Source organism: Pangasianodon hypophthalmus, chromosome 7, assembly GCF_027358585.1.
Source record: "Pangasianodon hypophthalmus isolate fPanHyp1 chromosome 7, fPanHyp1.pri, whole genome shotgun sequence".
Classification (NCBI taxonomy): Eukaryota; Metazoa; Chordata; class Actinopteri; order Siluriformes; family Pangasiidae; genus Pangasianodon; species Pangasianodon hypophthalmus.
This window is the reverse complement of record NC_069716.1, coordinates 12,984,095-13,010,215: the sequence shown is the minus strand read 5'-3', so window position 1 is coordinate 13,010,215 and position 26,121 is coordinate 12,984,095. Positions and strand designations below refer to the sequence as shown.

General features: G+C 38.1%; 1 protein-coding gene and 1 long non-coding RNA gene across 6 annotated transcripts in view; both read left to right on the top strand.

Moving 5' to 3' along the window:
* The window catches only part of fbxo38 (F-box protein 38), a 93,362-nt gene that overhangs the window by 31,505 nt on the left and 35,736 nt on the right, over positions 1–26,121 (top strand). For all 5 annotated transcript variants that reach the window (XM_053235461.1, XM_026917724.3, XM_026917723.3 and 2 more), the window contains 4 exons: positions 6,965–7,058; positions 7,153–7,283; positions 13,589–13,759; positions 23,864–24,006. In XM_053235461.1, the coding sequence (XP_053091436.1) occupies positions 6,965–7,058; positions 7,153–7,283; positions 13,589–13,759; positions 23,864–24,006 (539 nt within the window). The remainder of the gene's footprint in view (positions 1–6,964; positions 7,059–7,152; positions 7,284–13,588; positions 13,760–23,863; positions 24,007–26,121) is intronic.
* On the top strand, positions 1,014–5,681 carry LOC128318598 (uncharacterized). Its single transcript, XR_008302007.1, has 2 exons — positions 1,014–2,999; positions 3,066–5,681. It is a non-coding gene; the product is annotated as an uncharacterized LOC128318598 (long non-coding RNA).

The following is a 26,121-nucleotide window of genomic DNA, read 5'->3' as shown; positions in this document are numbered from 1 at the left end:
CCCATAGTAAGTGTAGTAATGGCTTCAATGTAATGAACTATTACTAGAATTGGAATTTTATGTAGTAAATGCAGACAGGCAGAGTGGTCAACAGTGAAATGTCCCAGTGCTATTATACTAAATATCAGCGCTCTTGGAACAGTGCTTGACCAGTCCATTAGCTGAGCTGATTTACATTTTCTTTAACATTTTTAAAATATGCTATTCATGTTTAATTGTTTTGTATTTTATTACACTTCTCTCAGCGGTCTGTGTACAGCTGATAAATGGCGGTGTTAGAAAAATATTTGCAACTCAATACGTAGAAAGGATAAACTATTTTTAGAAGTCACATGAAACCCTCATTTTCAATTGTTTAATTGGGTATTATTTCCTTGACCAGGTAAATTGTCATAGTATTAGTGATGTCTTTTAAGCCCTTACTCGTTTTCTCATAAGTAGTGCTTTTTTTCAAACACATTTGTTTATTTCGGCACTGTTTCTGGCTGTGGTGCTGTTTATGTGCACACCCTAGGTCAACTGAATTTTGCTTTTCTGGCTGCTGTCTTAGTGGTTGAACAAATTTGTCATGTTTCCTTGATCTGCCAATCCCACCTTTGCATATTTTGCAAACCATCTTTGTTTGCATCATGTCTGGTTTGTAAAATCCGAGAGTTCCGTATAACTGAGGAACCGCCTACTCTTGGCTATTATTGGTTTGCTCCTATGTCTGTCATGAGCTGGAATAACAAATCTCATTCATAAAACAACTTGGGATGCCATGTATGAGCATTTGGAACTCAAAAAATGTGTCTGTCATGATATACGTGATCTCTGTGTAAAAACAGATAGTGGAGACATTTTAATTGTTCGTGATCTAAGATCATTATATGACCTACCCCTATAATGTAGTATAATTAATTAAGGTTTTAAGGCCCAAAGATGCTGGAACCCTGTTATTTTTTTTTTTAGGATTTTTCTTCGTATTATTCTGATTCTCAGCTGAAACGAATCATGCAGACCAAACGGTAAGTCGTACAGGCATGAAACTTGGTAAATAGGTAGTACTTCATGCCCCTGCTTAGGCAAGCAAGATGGGCCCAATCAGTCTAATGGTGATGCTCTATTAGAAGCTTTTATACTTTGTTTTGGTATCTCTTGATCTGTGAGCCCTACAAACAAAATTCTTTTTCCCCCACTGATTCCTTGGTCAATTAACCTTGGGATATTTTTCTTAGAATTCACTGATGTGTGGCAGCCATATTGTTTTCAAATGTCAACATGTTTTTGGTCATTATTGCAGTTCTAGTTTGACCTCAAGTTTGTGGAAAGAGGCCATAAATCCTGGACTAGTTTGCAAAAGTAGGTTTCGCATATTATGATTTATAACCCTACTAAATCACGTTACAGCTGGCATTTGACAGGGCTACCAATAAGCTGTCTTTGCGAAACTTGAGTGGTGCATTCATTTAGGGACTCAGTAGTAACTGGTGCAGTCTCACACAAATTGACCACTGGGGGGGCCACACACAAACAAGCATAACTCTTGGAAAATAGGATGTACAGTGAAACCTCTTTCTGATTCAGTTCCTGAAACACACAAGGGAAACCACAATGTTCATATCTCCAACTCAGCCCCATTTAAAGAGACTCCGTGGCTAAAATTCAAAATTTAGTTATCAGTACCATCTTTTGGGGGGCATTGGGTCATTGATCCACCCAAAACTAAAGCTATGCCCCAATCCCAAGCAAATTTGAAATTGGAAAATTAAAAAATTAAACTGCATTCAGATTGCATTTTCAGTATAAAAAGTCCATTTTGCACTATAAATCAAAAAAGCAAAAACATTAAAGGCAGCCAGTGACTGTAAAAACCTGTTGGAATTTGCTTTGGCTGAATTAAAAAACAACAACAAAAGTTTAAAAAAAATAATAAAATCAGGTTTTGACCAAAATGTATATTTTTTCCCCCTCATAATATACTTTGAAAGCTCTACTTTAGCAGGTTTGGCAAGCACAGTGGTAAAAACTGCTAGTTTGCTGAAAATGGTTAAATTTGATTGTCAGCATGCTTTTCTCATGCTTTCATCGGGTTTGTGGAGAAATACATGCCATAGTGAAACAAAATTATTTCAGTTTGTGATCAGATACTGGCAGTCAAAATGTCTGCAATGCATCTGCATCACATTTGACCAGGTGAAGGGTTTTGCCAGGCCACCACACATTTAAATTCTGCACTCTATCTTGAATCAGTGACCATGGTATTTAATTGAAACTTCAATGGCTTCTTTTTATATTGATACTATAGTCTAATATACTATTACATCTCACTTTTTTAGCAGCTCCTGGTCTCTGAACACAAACAAAACTTTTCAAACTTTTTTGAGAAGTTTTACAGTGGGAACTACTGCAATGATTAAATTTTTGATACATTTCCAACCACAGCATATGAATGAACTGTGGCACTGGGAAGAGCATAGAGCTCAAATTCAAAACTTATTAGGCTTACTGACTAGCAGGAGACCACAGAATAATGAGCAGGTCTTCCCAAGTTAAACTGAGCTAAGTAACAGTTCATACAAGAAGCAGGATATGTTTTAACAACAATGGTATATGCCAAAATATAAGGTTAGCTATTGGTCTATACAGTAGAGTTAGCTAACTAACTTGCCTCAATACTTTCTAAAGCTGAAAGGTCACGGAACTACCTCTGGCAAATGTTTTATGGATGGAATAGCAGTTATTTTTTTCCCAGTAGTTCTGCCTTAAGATCTGGCTCATAGTTCAACACTAGCAGGGTGGATCTTAATTTATTCATACAGGTTTAACACATGATTGGTTGCATGACATTCTGAAGACGTGTGCAATCTTTGGGGTGTGGCTATTCATATGGGGTGGAGTTAAATTCAAATATGTGTTTCACAGGAACTGTAAGTCTGACCAAGCCAAAAATTCATAAACTATGTCATTGTGCCAATTTATTAAGGTGGATTCCTGATGATTATATAAAAAACGTATATGTGATTGGCCAGTCAGCTTGCGTTCAGTGTGTCAGCATGCTGACATACTGACATGCTGAATGCAAGCTGACTGGCCATTCGTATGTTAGCATGTCAGCATGCACCCATTGAGCTATCATTACAAAACTTCAATCATATGTTTATTTAGGGACTCTTTAGTAACCTATACAACCTCAGACAAATTGGTCAGTGGGTGAGGATATACATTTTCTTGAAATTAAAAGCAACTATGTTGTTGGCTGTTGACTATATAAAAACACCTCTTGTACTTTTCATTATGGCCATCAGAAATTATTAGTGCTTTGCATCCACAGGAATGTCCCCATTGCTCTACAACACATGCTTTTTGAATTTAACCTTCCAGACATTGAAATTCAAGTTCACGATATGTCAAATTCGGACAGGCTGCTATGTGCTATGTGACCGACTAACATTGAGGATGCTAGGTTTGTCAACTGGAGGTGCACTGGTACACTGGCAGTTCCTTTGGGCGTACTGTAACTTTCAAAACTATTAGCGGCTAGACCCCAAATACCACAGATACAGGTGGAAGGGGCACAAGCTTTAGCTCCCTGGAGATTGAGACTTTTCTCATGAAAGAGGTCTGCCTGGTAGTGATGCCCTACTGGAGGGAGAAGGAGTCACCACAGACACCTCCCTCACTGCCTGGAGGTTAGCCTCACTGAGAGCAACTTGCCTACCCGGAATGCACAGGTCCTTTTGACTGATGGGATCTCAACTCATTGCTAACTGTGGGTCTCCCCAGTGGAGCTAGCCTGTCTGCTGGGACAGGACACACTGACATGTGACTGGCCTTACTGTCTACCATATGCATTTCTGCCTCCATTGCTGATTCTTTTTTTTTTTTCACAAAATTCTCCAGCTTGGCAACTTCTCCAACTAAGAACTTTTTGTGGCACGGAGATGATCAGCAAGATCTTATTATTACTATTTCACCCCTCTTAACTGCCACAGACAGTTTCTTACACCTGAATATCCTATCTTGCACCTGTGCATGCATGCCAAGACTTTCAACAAGGTCATTACGTGACTGACATAGTATTTGCTATACATACCTTCATGCCACGTCACTTATTTTTCTTTTCTCTTCTTGTCGACATACACATGCCATACCGCATGCAGATTTTGGAGCTGTCAGACTCCAGCCCAAGCTACAATTTTTCTGTCATCCAAAGCTATGATAGACTTGTTTTCTTATCCTGCATTGCAAAAATTGATAGCTTAGCAAGTGAAGATATTTTGAGTAAGGGAAAAGTTATCAAATATTTCTTATAATGAGATTGTTATCTAACAAATATAAGACAATTAAGCCTATTTCTAGACATAGTTTCTAATTTCATGGTTAAAATAATTTTATTATACTCTATTTAATAAAGAGAAATACAGTCAGGTTCATAAATATTGGGACAGTGACACAGTTTTGGTAATTTTGCCTCTGTACACCACCACAGTGAATTTGAAATGAAGCAGTCAAGATGTGACTGAAGTGTACTTTTAAGACTTTCAGCTTTAGTTCAAGGGGTTTAACAAAAATATTGCATTAACTGTTTAGGAATTACAGCCATTTTTTACAGAGTTCCTCCATTTTCACAGGCTCAAAAGTAATGGGACAAACCAATATAATCATAAATATTAGGATTATTTTTATTACTTGGAGGTAAATCCTTTGCAGTCAATGACTACCTGAAGTCTGGACCCCATGGAGATCACCAAATGCTGAGTTTCCTCCCTTGAGATGATTTGCCAGGTCTCATCAATAAGGTGTTTCTGTCCACAAAACTGCCGCTCACTGGATGTTTTTTCTTTATTGCACCATTCTGAATAAACTCCAGAGACTGTTTTGCATGACAATCCCAGGAGATCAGCAGTTATAGAAACACTGAAACCAGCCTGTCTGGCAGCAAGAGTCATACCATGGTCAAAACCACTAAAATCACATTTTTTCCCCATTCAGATGGTTGATGCAATCATTACCTGAAGCTGCTGGCTCATATCTGTATGATTTTATGCACTGTTACCACACGATTGACAGATTAGATAATTGCATGAATGAGTAGGTGTAAAGGAGTTTCTTATAAAGTGCTCTGTGAGTGTATAGTATATTAACCATTTGGGGTTTGTTTTATGAATTCTTTTTCAAGGCACCGTATATACTTGCATTCATGCATTCCCCTAGTGGGGGAAATTAGGGAAACTTTAATGCATGTATATACAGTGCCTTGCAAAAGAATTCGACCCCCCCTTAAAAGTCATCAGTTTCGTCTGGATTACTAATGATAGTTGCACAGATTGTTCTAGCCATTATTTTTATTGCAAACCAATATGCTCTTAAAACAAGTTTTCAAAGTCAAACTTATTTGTATCATCAGATCTTTAAAAAAAAAAAATATATATATATATATATATATATATATTATTTAAATTTAGCATGCCTATTGATTGAAGCAATATCTTGTACTGATATTTACAATGGACATAAAACTGCACACTTCTGTTGAAAGGGCAGGTTTTTGTGAAGAAAAAAATGACGCTAAGATGAATCATGTCAGATCTTTTTTTATCTTTAATGTGCAGTTGGAAAGTATACAAATACATTGAAAAATAATCAGAAACCTTTATATCAAAAAAAAAAAAGAAGAAAAATAAACTTACGATAACTTACGGTAACCTTGCATAAGTGTGCACACCCCTAAACTAATACTTTGTCGAAACGCCTTTTGATTTCATTACACCACCCAGTCTTTTTGGGTAAGAGTCTATCAGCGTGACAAATTATGACTTGGCAATATTTTCCCACTCTTTCTTGCAAAAACATACTAGATCCATCAAATTGTAAGGGCATCTCCTGTGGACAGCCTGCTTCAGGTCACCTGACAGATTTTTAGTTGGATTCAGGTCTGGGCTCTGGCTAGGTCATTCAGAAATATTCATCTTCTTTTGGTTATGTCATTCCTTGATTGAATGTTGATTTGGATGTATGCTTTGGGTCATTGTCATGCTCAAAGATCAAATTCCTTTTCATCTTCAGCTTACTAGCAGACACCAGAAGGTTTTGCAATAAAATCAATTGGTATTTGTAGCTATTCTTGATGCCCTCTACCTTGATTAAAAACCCTAGTTCTGGCTGAAAAATAGCAGAAGTTCTAATGCATGATACTCCCACCACCGTGCTGCACTGTGTATAGTGTTCTTTTGGTGATGTGCTTTTTTTTTTTGCACCAAATGTACCTTTTGGAATTATGAAATTATACCTTTTGCCGATGGGCTTTTATCTAGCCACCCTACTCCATAGTCCAGACATGTGAAAAATATGAGAGATTGTCACATGCAGAGAGTAATCAGTACTTGTCAGATATTCCTGCGGCTCCTTTAAGGTTGCTGTTGGTCTCTTGGCAGCCTCCTTCGTAAGTTTTTGCCTTGTCCTTTTGTAAATTTTGGAGGGCCGTCCTGTCCTTGATAATGTCACTGTGGTGCTCCTCAAGTTCACGCAAGTTCTGACATGATTTATCTTGATTTATTTTTTTTCAGTCACAAAAACTTGCCATTTTAACAGGAATGTGTAGAATGTGTAGACTCGTCATGTGCAGCATCTGAAATGGGCCAAGCTGCAGAACGGACATGCTCTTAGGTTATTAATGTGACAGTTGTCTAAAGTTAGCTTATGCACTCATCTGGTTGCTTATAAATCCAAACAAAAAATAAATCTCTGCAGATTGCAGTTAAATTAGCAGTTCAACCAATATGTTTCATTATTTATGCTGTTAGCATGTAGCCATGTAGCAGTGTTTCTCGTTTATCCTTCCTCTGTTATTTGTCTTAGTTTCCCTGTATGTGGGTGTGTGTGTATTGTGTCTATTGTTTCATAGATATAGTTTGCATAGTAACAGAGCAACCTGTTGTAGCTGTGTTGTTTTTATGTCAATGTAACATGATTTATGTTCTAGGAGGATTTCGCAATTTGCGCACTATTGTATTTGGTGCCTGTAAGAATGCGCTTGAAGTGGACTTAGGCTACCTCATCATTACTGCTGCACATGGGTAAGAGTGGCTCTGTCATGAAAATATGCTCTTGATTAGTGTTTATTAGTGTTTTAATAAATATCATAATTAATATAATTTTGTTGGACTTCAGATTGCATGAAGTTCGAATCCAGCCTTCCTTAACCAAAGATGGGGTCTTTTCTGCACTGAAAATGGCTGAACTTGAGTTTCCACAATTTGAGACTTTGCATCTTGGATATGTTGATGAGTTCCTATTACAGTGTAAGTATGAGACAACCTGTCGTATAAACTGATTAAATCAGTTGTTAAAATGTATTATTTTCAGAATTCAGAATTCACAATTATTCTTGCCTTTTGTGCTTGGATTGCCTTGATTCACAAGCAGTCTGATAATTGGACAGTTGAGAATCTATACTGTGAAAAATGGAGACAAGTGAGAGGCGCTGTGATCACACAAAACAGTATCTGCAAGCATTGGACCGTGAAGCAAGCACACAGAGAATTCCACACACACGGGTTCTACCTTTTGGTGAGAGAGGTAAAGACTGTGAACTTAGCTTCTTAACTTCTTAGCCTGGGCCAACACTGCAAGGTGACACACTTTTTCAGGAATGGTGAAGTCTCAAAAAAATATCTGAAATGAAAGTGTCCATGATTGATGATTGTGAGGCCAAAAGGGGTTAACATACTGGTAACACAGTTTTTTATTTATGGACTTGTGTGGATGTTGTTGATTTATTTCTGGCACAGATTAGATATCTAAGACCTCAAAATTCAGATGTGCCAAGCTTCTAACATCATACCCATGACGGCTGAAAGCTGTAATCACTGCCAAGGGTGCTTCAGTACTTGTGTAAATGTTATAATTGTGTAGGTGGAAAAGGGGTCTATTCAAGGAATATGACCGAATATTAATACGTTATTCTGATTCTGATAATGCACTCTAAATGGATACAAACACTGACACTAATAGGAAGCACATGATTCTTTTTTTTTTTTTTTTTTCTTCTCCCTAGAAAGACTCAACAGAATGTTTAACAGAATGCTGATTGTAATAAAAGCATTACTCAAAGCAGTAAAACTATATACAACCAACAGTCTTAGTTGTATTCAGTTCGTAGTGCACGAGAGGAATGGGGCTTGAGCCTTTCAATCCTGGTTCTTTGTGCGCTTTGAATGAATGGTCATGCAGCATATTTAGAAGCTTCATCTCTCTGTGTGTGTGTGAATGAGTTTGTGAGTTAATTTCTTGTGAATTTCTATTCAGTTGTCTTTACATCTAGCAGAGGTCCAGCTGTCCAACGAGGTTTAAACGCCAGCTGTTCCACCTACGGTTGAAAGTGAAAGCAAACTGGGAAGCTTTCAAATGAACAAGTATGAAACAAATGAACAAACCAAATTGTTGAGCGGAATTGGTTGATTTTCAACCAGCAAGAGTTGTGAGTTGTCCCCTCTTTGATATCCGTCCATCAGAGTGTCAGACCAGAGAGAGCATGAGACAGTGCCTTGGAGGGCCATTTCGTTTGTTACTAGTGTGATTTACTGGCTTGCGTCCTTCCGGGTTACTGAAAGGTAATCGTCTATCTGTGGATGCATAGTACCTACCTAAAGGAATTTAAACAGATTAATTATCTAGCTATTAGGATAAAAAATGATGGGAAAACTAGAGGCATCACCAGTCATAAAGGTGGACGCATTGGCTATTGTAATAGAAGCAGATTCCAGCAGTTTATTGGCCAAGTATACTTGTGTATAGAAGGACTCTGACTGTTGATTTCTTGAGTTTGTAGGCATTACAAGCTACTAAGGGCAAGGATACAAGTAAGATGGGTAATACAACACCCTTTCCCACCACCAGAGTATCAAAAACTTAAAATTGACTCGTGGACAGTGTTGGCCCTGATGAGAAGGCACAAACCCAAGTTTGCACATGTTGTCTGCCAGTGCTTGTCAAATGGAGGTACCCTCATACGTGAAAGCTTCTCTGTGTGCTTGAGTCACAATTCCATATTAATGGATACTATGACTCTCTTTAATGACAATGCAGAATGACTTCTGCAATATTATTGGTACACTGTTACACTGCCTAGTCTTGTTTCCAATAATAATATTAACAATAATATGAAAATAAATAAACAAATATTGCTTTTGCCTGTACATTTATAGTCGGGCCCATAAGCATTTGAACAGTGACAGTGTACTTCACCACAACTGGAAATGAAGCAGTCAAGATGTGATCAGTGTTGACTTTCAAGGGGTTTAACAAAAATATCACGGTAACCATTAGGAAGTACAGCCAATTTTTTATTTTTTTTTTTTTTTTTTTTTTTTTTTTTTTTTAATACATAGTCCCACCCATAGTTGTTGAGGCTCAAAAGTAATTGGACAAACTAACATAATAATAAAGATAAAGAATATTTTTGATACTTGGAAGCAAATCTTGACTGGCTAAAGTCTGGAACCCATGGACATCGCCAAATGCTGAGTTTCCTCCCTTGCCAGGCCTGAATTGCAGCTGCCTTCGGTTGCTGCTTATTTGTGTCTCATCCTGCCTTCAGTTTTGTCTTCAGTAAGTGTGCTCAATTGGGTTGAGGTCAGGTGATTGACTCGACCATTTAAAAACATTCCATTTCTTTGCTGTAAGAAGCTCTTGAGCTGCTTTTGCAGTATGTTTTGCATCATTAGCTATCTGTACTGTGAAGCGCTGTCCTATCAGTTTTGCAGTATTTGACTGAATCTGAGCAGAAAGAGTAGCTCTATATGCTTCAGAATTCATCCTGCTACTTTTATCAACAGTCACGTCAATAAAAACCAGGGACCCAGTTCCATTGGCAGCCATACATTCCCATGCCACAACACTGCCTCCATGTTTGACAGGCGATGTGGTATGCTTTGGATCATGAGCCTGTCCTTTCCTTCTACATACTCTTCATATAATTTTGGTACAAGTTAATCTTGGTTTTATCTGTCCAAAGAATCTTGTTCCAGAATTGGGCAGGATTTTTTAGATGTTTTCTAGCAGTCTAATCTGGCCTTTCTGTTTTTGAGTGTTACGAGTGGTTTGCATCTTGAGGTAAACCCTCTGTATTTACATTCATGAAGGCATCTCTTGAATGGAGACTTTGACAATGGTAAGCCTACCTCCTTGTTCTTGACTTGGCTAGATGTTGTGAAGGGATTTTACTTCACCAAGGAAAGAGTTCTGCCATCATCCAATTTAGTTGTCTTTTAAAGGCCTGGAAGACCATAGGTGTTGCTGAGCTCGCCAGTGCATTCCTTCTTTATAAGAATGTACCAAATTGTTGATTTCAGCCTAATGATGGCCTACTTCAGCGCTCATCGGCAGCTCTTTGGACCACATATTGAGAGTTCCCATTACCAGCTAACAAATGCAACTTCAACACAAGCAATCAACTCCAGGCCTTTTATCTCCTTAATTTGTCATGAAATAACAAGGAAACAGGCCACACCTGGCCATGAAACTGCAGTCAATTGTCCAATTACTTTTGAGCTTGTGAAAATGGGGAGGTTTTTTTTTTATTTATTTATTTTTTAAAGCAAAGTAATTCTTAAACAGTTAATGCAATATTTTTGGTAAATATTGAATTAAAGCTGAAAGTCTACACTTTACTCACATCTTGATTGTTTTATTTCAGATGGTGGTGTACAGAGGCAAAAATACAAAAATTGTCACTTTCCAAATACTTATGGACCTGACTGTGTGTATATATGTGTGTATAAATGGCATTTGGCATCTATTTATGTTTTAGCTTTGAGTCTCATGGCTTGAGCTGTTTTAGCATTAGCCAACTGATGCACTAAACTTTTTTTTTTTTTTTTTTTTTTTTTTTTAGTTTTAGATAACTATTGGACCTTTTTTTTTTTTTAATTTATTTTTTTTTTTTTAATAAACTGTTTATAGATATTTTTAAATTTTGGCTACTATATTTAGGACTAAGCCTTCTTAGTTTGCTGGAGCCAAACTTCTGTTTTAGTTGAGTGAAGCACTTAGATTAAAGGGTAATCTTTTGCTGGAGTAATTTGTGTTCTGCTTCACTGTGGGCATGGAGTTCTACGGGTGATTTTTTAATTTTTTAATTTATCCCTAATGAGGAAGAAACTTTGAGAGGAGCTAAACTCAAAAGGCAACCCATCCTCATCTGGATGACACTGGATAGTGCGATTATAAATAATTTACCTTCTATAACTATATACTACAGGGTGTCCCAAAAGTCTCCCATACATAGGGAAAATTAACACTTTTTAGAAAAAAAAAAAGTTTTCAGCCTAGACTTACCAACTGAGACTGTATCTGAGTCCCAAACAGTAATTGGAAGGCTGTTCCATAACTGTGGGGCTTTGTAAAAGAAAGCTCTGCCCCCTGATGTAGCTATACTATTCGAGGTACCAACAACGAGCCTGCACCTTTTGATCGAAGTAGACATGGAAGACCAGAGGTTTGCTCAGGTACTGTGTTAATAGTACTATTTTATAATCAGTGCAAAATTGGACTGGGAGTCAGTGCAGTGTGGATTAAGATAGGAGTGATGTAGTCATATTGTGATTCTAGTAAGGACTCTAGCTGCTGCATTCTGCACTAACTATAGCTTGTTAATGCACCTAATGGAACATCAAGACAGCAAGGCATTACAATAATCCTGATTTCTGTGTAATCATAAAGCTTACTTCTAGCTGCCTGTGGTCCTAGTACAAATACTTCTGTCTCGTCTGAATTAAGTAGAAGAAAGTTACTGAGCATCCAGTGTGTAATGTCCTTTACACATTCCTCACCTTAATTAAGCTGGTGTCTCTCATCTGGCTTTGCTGAAACACACAACTGTCATCATGCATAACAGTGGAAGGTAATACCATGTTTACGAATAATTTTACTCAAATAGCATATATATAGAGAAAAAATCAGTGAGCCTAAAACAAAATCTTGTGGAACACCAAACATTACCCTAGTGTGCATAGAGAAATCACCATTTATGTCTACAAACTGATAACGATCAGTCAAATAAAACCTGAGCCAGGGGAGGGCTGTTCCCTTAACTCCAACAACATTTTCTAGTCTATCAAGGAGAATGGTATGATCAGTGTTGTCGAGCTGCACTAAGGTCAAGCTGCACAAGCAAGGACACAACCCTGATCAGTAGTGGGTTATTTACCACTTTAGCCAGTGCTGTCGTTGTGCTACGAGGCCTAAATTCTGATTGATAAATTTCATATGTACATAAAAATGATATTCCTCTATAGGTATGAGCAAAACTGCTGTGCTGCAACCTTTTCTAGGATGTTGGAGAGAAAGGGGAGGTTTGATATTGGCCTGTAGTTGGACAGCTGACAGGGGTCAAGGTCAGGTTTTTTAATCAGGCTTTTGATCACTGCTCATTTAAAGGATTTAGGTAATAGCCAGGGCTAAGTGAAGAATTGAAGGTGAAAGGTCTAGAGTTGATTTCAAGTGTGGTATTTTAAAATCTGTTGCTGTTAACTCTCAATATGAATTCCAAAGAGCTGTCACTACCAGTGCAACAAGCCATCAAAACAAACCCATCAGAGACATAGCAAAAACTATTTCAAATCAAAACAAATAACAAATCAACTATTTGGTAAATGCTTAAAAAGAAAGGAATCACTGCTCAACTCAGGCACATCAAAAGGCCCAGAAGCCCACAGAAAACAGCTGTGGTAGATGGCAGAAGAATTCTTTCTCTGGTGAAGAAAAACCCCTTCACAGAAGTTTGGCCAAGAACACCCTCAAGGAGGCAGGCATATTTGTCAGTCAACAATCAAGAGAAGACTACACCAGAGTAAATACAGAGAGTTTACCACAAGATGTAAACTTCCTGTCTTTGATGCTTTGGTAAGCATCAAAGACAGGAAGATTAGATTAACGGTTGACAAAAAACTCCTTTACAAAAGCCCATACAATTCTGGAACAACAGTTTGTGGACAGATGAGACAAAGATCAGCTTGTAGTAGTGGTGCAGTGGATCAAAGTCAATATCCATAAAAAGTCAGTTGTTGCCTTTCCAAATCCATCCATTTTTCTGTGTTTATATTGGATCAGATAGTGCTTAGCGGAGATCAATTAGATGACTGCATCGGTTATTACCCATCTGTAGCGACGTATCTCGTAGTCACATAGTGGAATCATACATAGCGAATGATGAGAACAATTTCTGTTTGTATGCACTGTGTTTTGATATATGTAGATACATTTTTATATAACCATAGGGCCACAACTACAAAATAAAAAATACATTTTTATTTTGAATTTTATTTGAATTAACACTCCGTTTTATGTCAAATCATGTTTGGTTAGAAGAGGGGACACTGTACGCATCGTACTCTATAAAATCTTTGAAAACACTAAGTTATGTATTACTTTTCGAGGATTGTTCTCGGTGTATTGTTCTGTTCTATTTAAAATAATATTGTTGGTTTTGATATTGAGAAATGGCTTGGAAAGGATTCTATAAAACGCAGTGTATTATTACAGCTAATCTTGTGCCAAAATTGGTCTCTTATTTTCTTGGAACTCATTGCAAGTCATTCTTTCATAGGTAAATTGAGTCATACTGAGTTGGTCAAATATGGCCTTGCTGATGTAATAGAAAACCCAGGAATCATCACTGATGTTGGAATGAAGGCTGTTAATGAAGTGTTTCCCTCCATCAAGTATCTTGTCATTTACAACTGCCCGCATCTTCACAGCCCACACAGCTGGATCACAGGTATTTCTTATGAATTTCTATATTAAACATTTCTTAATTCTTTTAAAATTTCTTTTTATTTTAAAAAGTATGTTTTACACATAATTATTTTAGTCACTAAAATTTTTTTTTTTTTTTTTTTTTTAGTTCAGTAGGTGCACAGTTTCTATTGACTGCAAGTTATATTGTACTTGGTCTATATTAGGAGACAATAGTTTAATGTTTGTATTGGTCTTTGGCTCTGTTCTTCAGCCAACTGGATAAACCATATTGTTACAGTATTTGACGAATGTAATTATAGTCCCTTTGCATCTATACGCTGTCCACTATTTCAAAACTAAGGAAATAACTGGCAGCCCAACTTCTTACAAACTGTGCAGGAGTCACAGTTTTGTATAATGGTTAAACTATAGATCTTCTCTAGTTTATTGCAGATGTATTTGATACCTCACTGCTGTACATAAATATTAAAAAGCTTTCTCAAAACCTGTCTGTAGAATTAACTAATATAACAATAAATGTCTTAAACCACAAAACAGTGTTTTCAAGACGTTTATTGAAGTGGTGTTTTCAATAAATGATAAGAGGAGAAGCTTGTATGTATGAGATTTTGTACACATACAAACCTTGTATGTATGCAAAGGTTTTTATAGACATTTTCTTATATCTTGACCAGAAAAAATCCACAACCAACATTACTAAAAAGATTTTACATTCACCTGCATGGGTTACTTCAATTCAATTAAATTTTATTTGTATAGCACTTTTAACAGTAGCTGTTGTCACAAAACAGTTTTACATGAATCCAGCTGTTGATTTAGATCTGTAATGAGCAAGTTGAATACAAAAATGGCAAGAAAAGGGGATGACAAAGGGCGATGCCTTTAGATGAACAAGGAATCAAAATGTAACCGATCCTCTTCTGTTTGATAGTGGGATTACAAATCATAACAAGTGTATACTATATAGTCAAACAGTACTAAATGTGTTGAAAGGATGTTCAGTATGAACATCACAGTTTTTATGATCACAGCAGCAGGTCTTAGGTACAAGTCTACAGTATCCAGATGAGATTATCCACTGAATCTGTGTGGGACTCCAACAGATTTACATCATATTATTCATATAATGGGCCTTTTAAACAAACAGTATATTTCTAAAAATGTATGAGGTGTATAAGGACATAATTCACAGAAAATTCCCTTCATGGTTTATAAAGCCACGTTTCCAGTGGACTGGAAATTCAAATTGATTTTCCCGTATTAGCATTACTATCCTCTGACTATTCTACATCCCCTGTGAACTAGCATGTCTACAGCCATGTCTAGCAGATTCTTATAGGCTGATAATGACTTACCAGCAGTCATGTTCAACTCCTGTCTCAACGGTATTTTAGGGAAAGACTGGCAGGTCCTTGCTAGCTCCTTTGTGGTTGTGAAAGACTCTTGGGATCTGCACTCTTTCACACTGCAGCTATGCAGTGTTTGCTATGGCATAGTGCAAGGACTTACCCACACTCAATTCTGTGGTGCACTTTCAGGCTCTTTGGAAAAGTCTCTGGTTTACAGCTTCTACTCAAAGGAAAAACAACCGTAAGAGTATGTTTCCTGTATTAACACACAAGTTGAGAATGTTCATTCATTACCTGCTGGTTCAAGCCACCGCCTCTCTCCATCCAAAGCAAATGCTCGACCACACTCTGCTGCCACAGGGCCCTATTTATGGGCCCATGCAGGATGTGAGTGTCTGTGAAAACTGCCTTTTTGTTAGTGATCTCTTCAACTAAAAGAGTGGGGATTTGTATGCTGTGGTGATTAGCTTGCTTTGTGCATGTTAAATGTCAGATGACTCTGGGGTGGCAACAGGGGTGAAGGCAAAACTGCAGAGATGGTGATAAATCCTATACAATGGAATTGGAGAAATTTTAGCCCATTCCTCCTTAGAAAACTGTAACTCAGTGATGTTAGTGGGCTTCCTTGCATAAACTGCTCTTTTTAGGTCCTTCCGCAACATTTATTGGGTTGGTCTAGACTTTGACTTGGCAATTCCAAAATGTTACATTTCTTCTGCTTTAACCATTTCTTTGTAGACTTACTTGTGTGATTTAGGGACATTGTCTTGCTGCATGCATTAATGGTAAACTGGTTGGCAGGTCTGAAATGGTCATTTAAATATTTATTTTCTGGCATTGTTCAGCTTCTATGCACTCTCTACAATTCGTATCCACAGTTTGAAAACCTCTGCTGTGCTAGTAGGGCAGATTTAAGCAAACCTTTGAGACCAAAATCTCATGTTTTACAATACATTTTAAAGATTGATTTAACGCAAAACCTCATCTTGTGAAACAAAAGATTTAATAGTGTGTACATGATTGGGAGGAACAGCCTCATGGATCTGATCAGAGTGGAGAAATGCAAGTGTACTTGGTACCACAGCACACACACCAAAAGGTCAATGTTCGATTTTGTGATTGTATCATCAGATTTGAGCGTGGCCCCAAGCATGGCAAACCGTTCAGCGCCACAGGAAACATGCCCTCCCTTTAGACAGCAATGCCAGAAATCTCTGTTTTGGGGTCTCCTTTGGCAGAGGTTACTATGGCAGTTAGTAACCTTCATAGTGATAAGGCTGCAGTTGGGTGTGAGGTGTGCAAGTGTCTTGGGATCTTGATGGAAAAAGAGAGTGCAAGATTGACGAATGGATCTGGTCAGCAGCAGCAGCAGTGTTAGTTATACTGCTCTTTGGCGGTGAAGCAGGAGCTCAGATGAAGCTCTCCGTTTACTGGTCAATCTATGTCCCTATCCTTACCCATGGTCACACGCATTGGTTAATGACTGAAAGAGTACAGATGGTGGAAATGTGGTCCCTATATAGGGTTGCTGTGTTTACTTTTGTAATAGGGTGAGGAGCTCAACAATCTGGGAGAGTTGCTGCTACTCTTAATTGAAATAGGTGATATTTTGAGGATCTGAACCAGAGTGGTAAATTATCAGTGTACTTGGTACCAGAACACCTTAAATTTTCAGACTTGATCATTACAGTTCAGGCTATATGTTTTGGACAGTTGGGGTAAGAGATAGGCAGAGCTGTCAACTGATTACCACCTAGTCATGAATTGAAATTGTCACACAGAGCACTGATCAGATTTACCTGGTAAACCCGGGATAGGCTTTTGGATTGCTTGGGAGCATCTGGCAGTAAGATATGAATTTAACTTGCACCTCTAATAGGATTTCTCCCATTTATTGACACTCACAAATGTGTTTATATACCCATAACAAAATAACTCCTGCTCATATGAGCATTTTCTTTACACTGAAAGCTCAAGAAACATCAATTTATTCCTCTAAGACTGAAGGGGTCTTCAGTCTTATCCGCAAAGGACCGGTGTGGCTGCAAACTTTCATATCTGCTAAATAGGAGCACACTTGATGGTTGATTGGAGAGCAAGATGAACTGATTAAATGAGTGGAATTAAACCGGGCCTTTGTGGATAAGATTGAAAGCCCTTGCTCTAGTGGACTCATTGTCTCTTTACCAGTGGTTTCTCGTAGCCTAGCCACAGCCTAAGATGCGGGTACTCTTGTATCGGCTTCTTGACAACAAAGTGAAATGATCACAGGAGCTTTGGTGGTTTAAGTTTCAGTTTTTCAGCCATGTTCTTCTTTGTTCATTACACTCCTGTTTCAGCTATTGGTTTAAATTAGCGTGATTGTTAGTACACCCAAAAAAATCTATAATGACATTTTTACTATCCACACGGTTGTATTACAAGATACTATATTAGAAAGAACAAAGTAAAAACAGGAGTAATTTAACGAAACCACCAACTATTACTTTTTCTACCAGAAGTACTGGGAATTTTGCCCATAATTATGTCTACAGACTTGCGCTATTTGGCCAAAGGTTTGGGGACACCCACATGTGGGCCTTCCCCAAACTGTTGCCACAAAGTTGTAAGCTCACAATTGTACAGAATGTCTTTGTATGCTGTAGTATTTCAGTTTCCCTTCAGTGGAAGTAAGGGGTCTAGCCCAAACATGTTCCAGCATGACAGTGCCCCTGTGCACAAAGCAAGGTCCATAATGACATGGTCTGCTAAGGTTGGAGTGGAAGAACTTGAGTGATCTGCACAGAACCCTGACCTCAACCCCACTGAACACCTTTGGGATGAACTGGAATGCTGACTGTGTCCCATGTATACTCCTGTGACATCGGTGTCTAATCTTACTAATGCTCTTGTGGCTGAATGGGCAAATCCCCTCAGCCACGTTTCAGAATCTACTGGAAAGCCTTCGCAGAAGAATGGAGGTTATTATAACAGCAAAGGGATGAGTAAATTTGGAATGGAATGTTCAAGAAACGTGGGTATGATTTGTCAGGCGTCCACATACTTTTGGCCATATAACGTATTTCAGTATAATGAATTCAGTGGTCTTTAATTTTCAATATTAAGGATTCAGTGACTTTTAAAATGAGTGTTTTTAAATCCAAATTTTAATCACTTTTTTGCTACTGTAGACTCTCCTTTTTTTTTTTTTTTGCATAGTGTTACTGGGGTTGACTCTGGATCTGGCATAACGCTGACTAGGAAACGGCGTTCACTGACGATGAATGAAATTCCTCATTTCCTTTTAGTCCTCCATGTTAACTTCTCACAATGGAGCCAAGAGAAAAAAAAATCAATTGCTAAGAATTCCAGAGGATTGGTACTGAAAAACGTTTGGGAGAAACATTGTTTGGAAATAAATAAACCCAAGACCCAGACCTAAACAAACATTGTCCAATCGTTATTTTGGAAGACAGAATTTTAATATAAAATTTGAAAGCATATAGCTCATTACTATGAAATGTACTGGTATTTTAAAGTAAGATTATACACCAATGAGCTAAAACATTATGACCACCTGTGTAATATACTGTCAGTCCTCTACATGCCACCAAAACAGTTCTGATCCACCGAAGCATGGACTCCACAGGGCACCTTCAGAAGTCTTGTAGTGTGTGGCACCAAGCCATTAGAAGCAGAGCCTTTAAGTCCTGTAAGTTTGAGTTTTGGGGGTTTTGGAGGCCAGGGCAACACATTGAACGCTTTGTCACGTTCCTCAAACCATTCCCTGAATGTTGTGCAGTGCAGCAGGGAATATTATCCTGCTGGATAATTGGAAGAGTCCATTGCCCTCAGGGAAGGGGTACACCTGTTTGCAGTGATGTTTAGGTAGGTGGCATGTGTCAAATTGAAGTCCGCATGAATGCCCGGACCCAGGGTTTCCCAGCAGTACATTGCCCAAAGCATGAGTACACAATCACTTCTGCAGGTAAATGGTGCACACATACCTGGCCGTCCATGTGAATGTAAAGAAAAGAGGACTCATCAGACTATTTCTTCCAATGTGTGCCCATTGTAGGTGCTTTCGATGGTGGACAGGGCTTAGCATGGGCACTCGGTCTGTGTCTATGCAGCCCCAGCAGATAGAGATGCACTGTATGTTGACATTCTTCTCATAACCATCATTAAAATTTTGTGACTTACTGTGACTGCCACAGTAGCCATTTTGGTTCGGGCCAGATAAGATACCTTTTATCAGTAGGTACTGATAAAATGCTACCAATGCTACCAGGAGTACCCCCACAACCTTACTTTTTTTGAGATAAGTGGTTCTCTGGCCATAAAGATTTGGCCCTTGTCAAAGTTGCTCAGGTCTTCACATCTGCCCATTTCTCCTGCATCCAACAAATCGACTACGAGACCCAAATGTTCGCTTACTGTCTAATATATCCCAGACCTTGACATGCAGTGTTGTTACGATATTCAACATTATTCAATTCGTCTGAAAGTGGTCATAATGTTAATCTGTGTATATATTAGAAAATTTATTTAAAGTAAAACTTTATTTATTTATTGACATCTTTTGAGCATTTTCATTCTCCATACATTCTTGTTCGACCCTTATTAGGCAATGAAACATTTTATCTTTTTGGGGGGGTTATCTTTTGGGGACTTAATGGTGGTTAGGCTCCTTGTGTTTGTGACCCCCTTCTCTTTCTCAGTTTCGTGGGTTGGTCAGGCTTAAGAACTGCAACTGGGATATCTTCCACAGGTAGAAACCCACAGCATAGAAGAAGATCTTGATGGGGAATCCTTTTTATTACAGTATGAATGCTACGTTCCCATTTATCAATAGATGTATGCTTCCCTCTGATGTTTATCTTGCTTTGTTCTTCTCTCTCATTTTGTGAGAATTCTTGGCTGCAACAGAGTAACTCTCTTGAAGGTGCTGTCACGGCTGCTTAACATACTCTGAATGGCTTTTGTACCTTTTCCTGCAGGACTGGTGCCAAAGATGAGGTCAACTCGCAATATATGCTGTCACCCAAACATGAGGTCATATGGTGAAAATCCAGTGCTGTCAATTCTTGAGCAATTGTATGTATGAATGAGAGGTTTGACAAAGTCTTGGCAGTGGCATTTGTCTTTTTCCTCTAGCGTTCCAAGCATACTCAGGAGCGTACTGTTGAACCTCTCAATAGGATTCTCATGGGGCCATGTGCTATAGTTCTCACCTTTAGTGCTCTAATCAATGAACACAGCTCTTTGGTCTGTGATTCAAAATCTCTCCCCTGATCACTGTTCGGGTGGATGACTAGGAAATCCATAGTACACAAGAAATTCTCTCAAAGTGCTTTAGCCACTGTTTTTGCCTTCTGGTCCTTGGCCATAGTGAATTTGGTAAAGTGATCAGAAATGATAAATACATTGTGAATGTCTCTGCTGTCTGATTTGTGAGAAAGACAGTCCATGCGCACAAGCTCCAGGGCGTAAATGGTGACTGTTTCCTTGGGGGCAGCTTTTTGAGTATTTGCCTTTCTCCTGAAACACTGTTCACGTATGTGACCTTGTTCTTCAATATCTTTACTCATCCCCAGCCAAAAAAAAAATAATCAAACTAGATGAAGACCCTGCTCAGACCCAAGTTGCTCAGTGTTATCATGGACACCATACAGGGCAGTCTCTCTGTATTGTCAGGGTAGAACAAGTTGATAACATACATCACCTTTGTGCACTTGCTGCCAGTACAAGACTCCATTCCTGAGCTCAAGCTTATCTCTCAGGAAAAGTTTGACTTTGGAGAACTCAAGGCATTTTGATTCTGAAGTAATGACATATCTGATAGAGGGGACTTTTCTTTGTGATTTATATCAATCATCATGTGACATTCCTAGTACTATATCCTGCCCAGGCCAGATAAAGCGATCAGGGATTGCAGCAAAATCAAGAGCAAGACGCTCAACAAGAGCAAACAAGGCTGTTGTCTGTAAAGACAATAAAATGATCACCATACAAGTGATCATTGAATTTTTCACACAGCACCCATTTTAAAGCCAAACACTCTAACTTATGGGTAGAGTTGTTTTCTTCACACTTTGATTGTTTCTTTGCATCTTGAATTTGCAAAGAAATACACACATAAGCCATTAAAGTTCTCAAGCCAAGATTAACCTCTGCCAAATTGACACCCTGCCAACACAAAAAAGGAGTTCATCAGTGGAAGGTTTTAGACTGGCCATGTTAATCAACAAACCTTAACCCAACTGAATATGGATTTGACTCCTAAAGAGGCTACTGAAGGGAGAAATCTCCCAGAACAAACAACTGAAAGAAGCTGCAGTACAAGCCTGGAAAAGCATCACTAAATAAGAATACAACAGTTTGGTGATGTCGGTGGGCTGCTCAATTGATGCAGTTACTGCAATTAAGGGATATGCATCTAAATATTAAGTGTTATTCACTTTTACCCTATGTGTTCCTGTACTTTCGCACCCCAAAAATTGGGTGGCCTGCCACCAAAGGGGCCATGTTAAGTTAATACATCTAGAGGTAAATATCAGGAAATTAAAGCTAAAATTCTGTTCTGTCATTTCATATTCATCATTTAATCTCAAACCCAAATGTTTTCAAGTATAGCAAACATAAATGAATTGGCCTTGCTGTTCCAATACTTTTAGAGGGAGGTGTATTTAAATAGTTATGGGTCACCACATAAATATGCTATTTATCAGTGCTCACATTACAGACAAACCTGTGTGTCTGGGGTGTTAAATGGGGACTTTCTTTGTAAAATGGTTTATTCAACAAATGTGTTTTTAATAAAGCTCAGTTTATCCCAGCAGAATTAAAGCTTCCTGCCTCACAACTTCATTGATATTTTATCTAACATCTTTCACGTAAGCTTTGACAGCAAAAACTATTTCAGCCTTGAATTTAAAATTTCATTTAAATAAATTTTTTTAATTTGAGAGCAGGTATGAACGTAAAGCATTAAATGAATGCTTTGCCGTATTAATATCCATTACTATTTATTATTAATTTATTAGACATCATGACATCATCATATGTGTCATTGACAAGAAGGAGTACTGTGTAGCTGCATTCGTTGATCTGGCCTGGCAAAGGCTTTCGACTCTGTGGACCATGAAATATTGCTGGATAGGCTAAGAGGTATAGGACTCTCTGAGAGCTGTCTGGCCTGGTTCAAGAGTTACTGTTCTGGTAGTTTACAATCAGTGAGGGTGGAGGGGCTTCTGTCCGATCCCTTGCCCCTATTCAAAGGGGTCCCACAAGGAAGCATATTGGGGCCTATACTTTTTAATATTTATGTTAATGACATTATTCTTGATGCAGGTGATTCTCATGTACATTTATATGCTGACGACACTATCATTTATACATTTAGTTCTTCCCTGACTACTGCACTGTTTTTATTGCAGGCCAGTTTTACTTGCATTCAACATGCTTTCTCCAGTCTTCATTTAGTTCTAAATACAAATAAAATAAAATGTATGTTCTTTAACAGAAATCTTCCACATGTTGAGTATCCGCCTAAAATTTTCCCATTGGATGGCTCTGAGATCGATTATGTTGAATGCTACAAATATCTTGGTATCTGGCTCAATAGCAAACTGTCATTTGAAACTCACATAAATGTACTGCTCACAAAGGTTGAAACTCGTATTGGTTTTCTTTATCGTAACAAATCTTCTTTTACGCATTCTTCAAAACAGCTTCTGGTTAAAATGACAGTGCTCCCAATTCTGGATTATGGTGATGTAGTTTATAGGTCTGCTTCAAAAACTCTCCTTCATAAACTGGATGTTATTTACCACGCTGCAATCCGCTTTGTGACTGGAGCTTCATTTAACACTCACCATTGTCACTTGTATTCTTTATTGAACTGGCTTTCTCCTCATTCTCGTAGACATATTCACTGGTTTTTGTTTATTTACAAAACTCTTATTGTAGAAAACTCCGCTATATTTACAGTCACTTCTTAATATTCATAATACAAGTCATAATCTCCGCTCTAGTAGTTTTATTAATTTCTGCATACCTAAAGCCCGTACCTCCTTTGGTCGTTACTCTTTTCAGTTTTCTGCTGCCGATGACTGGAATCATCTGCAGCAGACCTTAAAGTTTAGTTCATTCATTTCGCTTACTTCCTTTAAAAATTTAATTCAGTCAATAGTACAGGATCATTGTACTTGTTTTTAGTTATTTTTTTTATGTCACTGTTTATAATTGTGTTATTTGTAATTGTAAAATGTCTTTATTGTGTTGTACCTGCTTTTTATGCTGCCTCTTGGCCAGGTTGTCATTGTAAATGAGAACTGGTTCTCAATTGACTTACCTGGTTAAATAAAGGTTATTAATTAATTAGGAAGAAAATATATTGGAGTTCTTTTGTTTCTAATGGATATGTTGCATTTTTGCTCATACGTATGTATATACACTATATGGCCAAAACTTTGTGGACACCTGACCATCGCACCCATATGTGGCCCTTCCCCAAAATGTTGTAACAAAGTTGGAAGCGCACAGTTGTGTAGGATGCCATTATATGCTGTAGCATTACAGTTTCCCTTGGGATGTTCATAAAGTACATATGGATGTGATGATCGAGTGTCCACAAACTTTTGGCCATATACTATATGTCATAACCCCAGGGGTTATCTCTGCCATAATTTTTCATGCTGTACTTTAACAGTAATATGTGAACATAATGCTGTGTTCTAAGTACCCTGTTTGTGCATGTTGACTGAATGATTCATACGTTGGTTTTCCATTAGATCATTCTCGCTGGAGCAGATTGCTGGATCTTACACTAGTACGCTGTCATGCCATTAAGCTCGAGTCCTTTAGCCAGTGTATTGAAATGCTGCCCAATCTGGAGTTCATCTCCCTAGATCAGATGTTCCGTGAGCCCCCAAAGGTGAGTGTGCTCTTTTTCTTATACATGTATAACATGAACATGAGTTATTACACATATCTGTGAACCACAAAAGTTTAGCTCATCCAAATAATAACCTCTAGGCATACTAGTACTAGTATTATATCGTCCAATACCATGCTCACTTACTCGTTCTCGAACTTGTGAAAGTGCTCATAACCCTAGTGTATGTTATCTCGCTAATGGACAGACGACAGGTAATGACAGCTATCTGGAGGTATCACATTAAAGTAAAACAGACTGCAAACTGTGCTCTGTGAAAATATCAAGAAAAGCTACTATGTATTCCTAAATTTTCATCTACTGTATCTTCCTACAATACAAGTAGCATGATAAAAATTTTAAACATACAGTCCCCTCCAAAAGTATTGCAGTGGCAAGGTCAGTAATTTTGTTTGCTATACACTGAAGACATATGGGTTTGAGATCAAAAGATGAATGAGATGATAGATCAGAATTACGGCTTTCATTTCCTGATGTTTACATCTATTTAGAACATGGCACCTTTCATTTGAAGCCACCCATTGAAGACCATGAAGACCTGAAGACACCATGAAGAACTGTCTACAGAAGAACAGCAAGCCATTTTGAAGCTGAGAAAAGAGGGAAAATCCATCAGAGCAATTTAAGAACCAACTGGTGTACTAACAGACAGACGTCGGCCCAGGTCGATCAGGTTGGCCAAGGTAAACAACAGCAATTGATGACAAACATTGTGAGAGCTGTGAATAAAAACCCAAAAACAATGATCAGTGACACCACGAACACCCTAAACAGGGCAGGGATGAAGCTATCACAATCTGCTATTTGAAGAAGACATCAAGAGCAGAGATATAGAGGCCACACCACAAAATGCAAACCACTCATCAGCAGTAAGAATCATAATGCCAGATTGAAATTTGCAAAGAAATGGAGAGATAAGACACAAAAGTTGTGAAACCAAGATTAACCTCTACCAAAGTAATGAAAAGGCCAAAGTGTGGAGAAAGAAAGGATCTGCTCATGATCCAAAACATACTAGTTCATTGATGAAGCATGATGGAGGTAGTAGCATGGCTTGGGCTTGCATGGCTGCTTCTGTAATGGAATTACTAATCTTTATTGATCATGTAACTAATGATGGTAGCAGCAGAATGAATTCATAAGTCTACAGACCCATTCCGTCTGCCAATTTACAGAGAAATTCATCCAATCTATTTAGGAGGAACTTCATCATGCAGCAAGACAATGACTGGAAACACACTACCAACACAATGAAGGACTTAATCAGGGGGGGATAATGGAAGGAATAAGACTGGCCAAGTCAATCACCAGACCTTAACCCAATTGAGCATGCATTTCACCTCCTGAAGAGGAGACAGAAGGGTGGAAATCCCCCAAAACAAACAACAACTGAAAGAAGCTGCCATATAAGCCTGGAAAAGCATCACAAAAGACGAATGTAATCAGTGGGTTGCTGTATAGACTAATTGCAAGCAGGGGATATGCAACCAAATATTAATGCTATTTACTTTAATTTACTTTAACACTATCTGTTCCTGTACTTTTGCTCGCCAAAAATTGGGTGGACTGACACCAAAGGTGCCATGTTCTAAGTTGTCTAACACCTCTAGATATAAATATCAGGAAATGACATCTCATACCCAAATGTCTTCAATGTATAGCAAATACAAATAAATTGGCATTGCCATTCCATTAGTTTCGGAGGGGACTGTATACAGTAGATAAAAAATGTCTACACACCCCTGCAAAAATGCAGGTTTTTGTGCTGTACAGAAAAAACAAGATGTCATGTCAGATCTTTTTAATGTGAAAGCAACCTACAAAATTCATATGAAAACCGAACAGATTTTTTTAGGTAAAAAAAAAAAATAAATAAAAGAAAAGGAAAGGAAATAACTTAGAATAACCTGGTTGTATAACTGTGAACTCCCCTTAAATTATACTTAAAGCACTTTTTGTTTGTAATGGAGCACTTAGTCTTTTTGGAGAAGTGTCTTCCAAATTAGCACATATTCAACTGGCAATTTTATTCCACTCTTCCTTGCAAAAATGCTCCAGATCTTTCAAATTGGGATGGGATCTCCTGTGCATGTA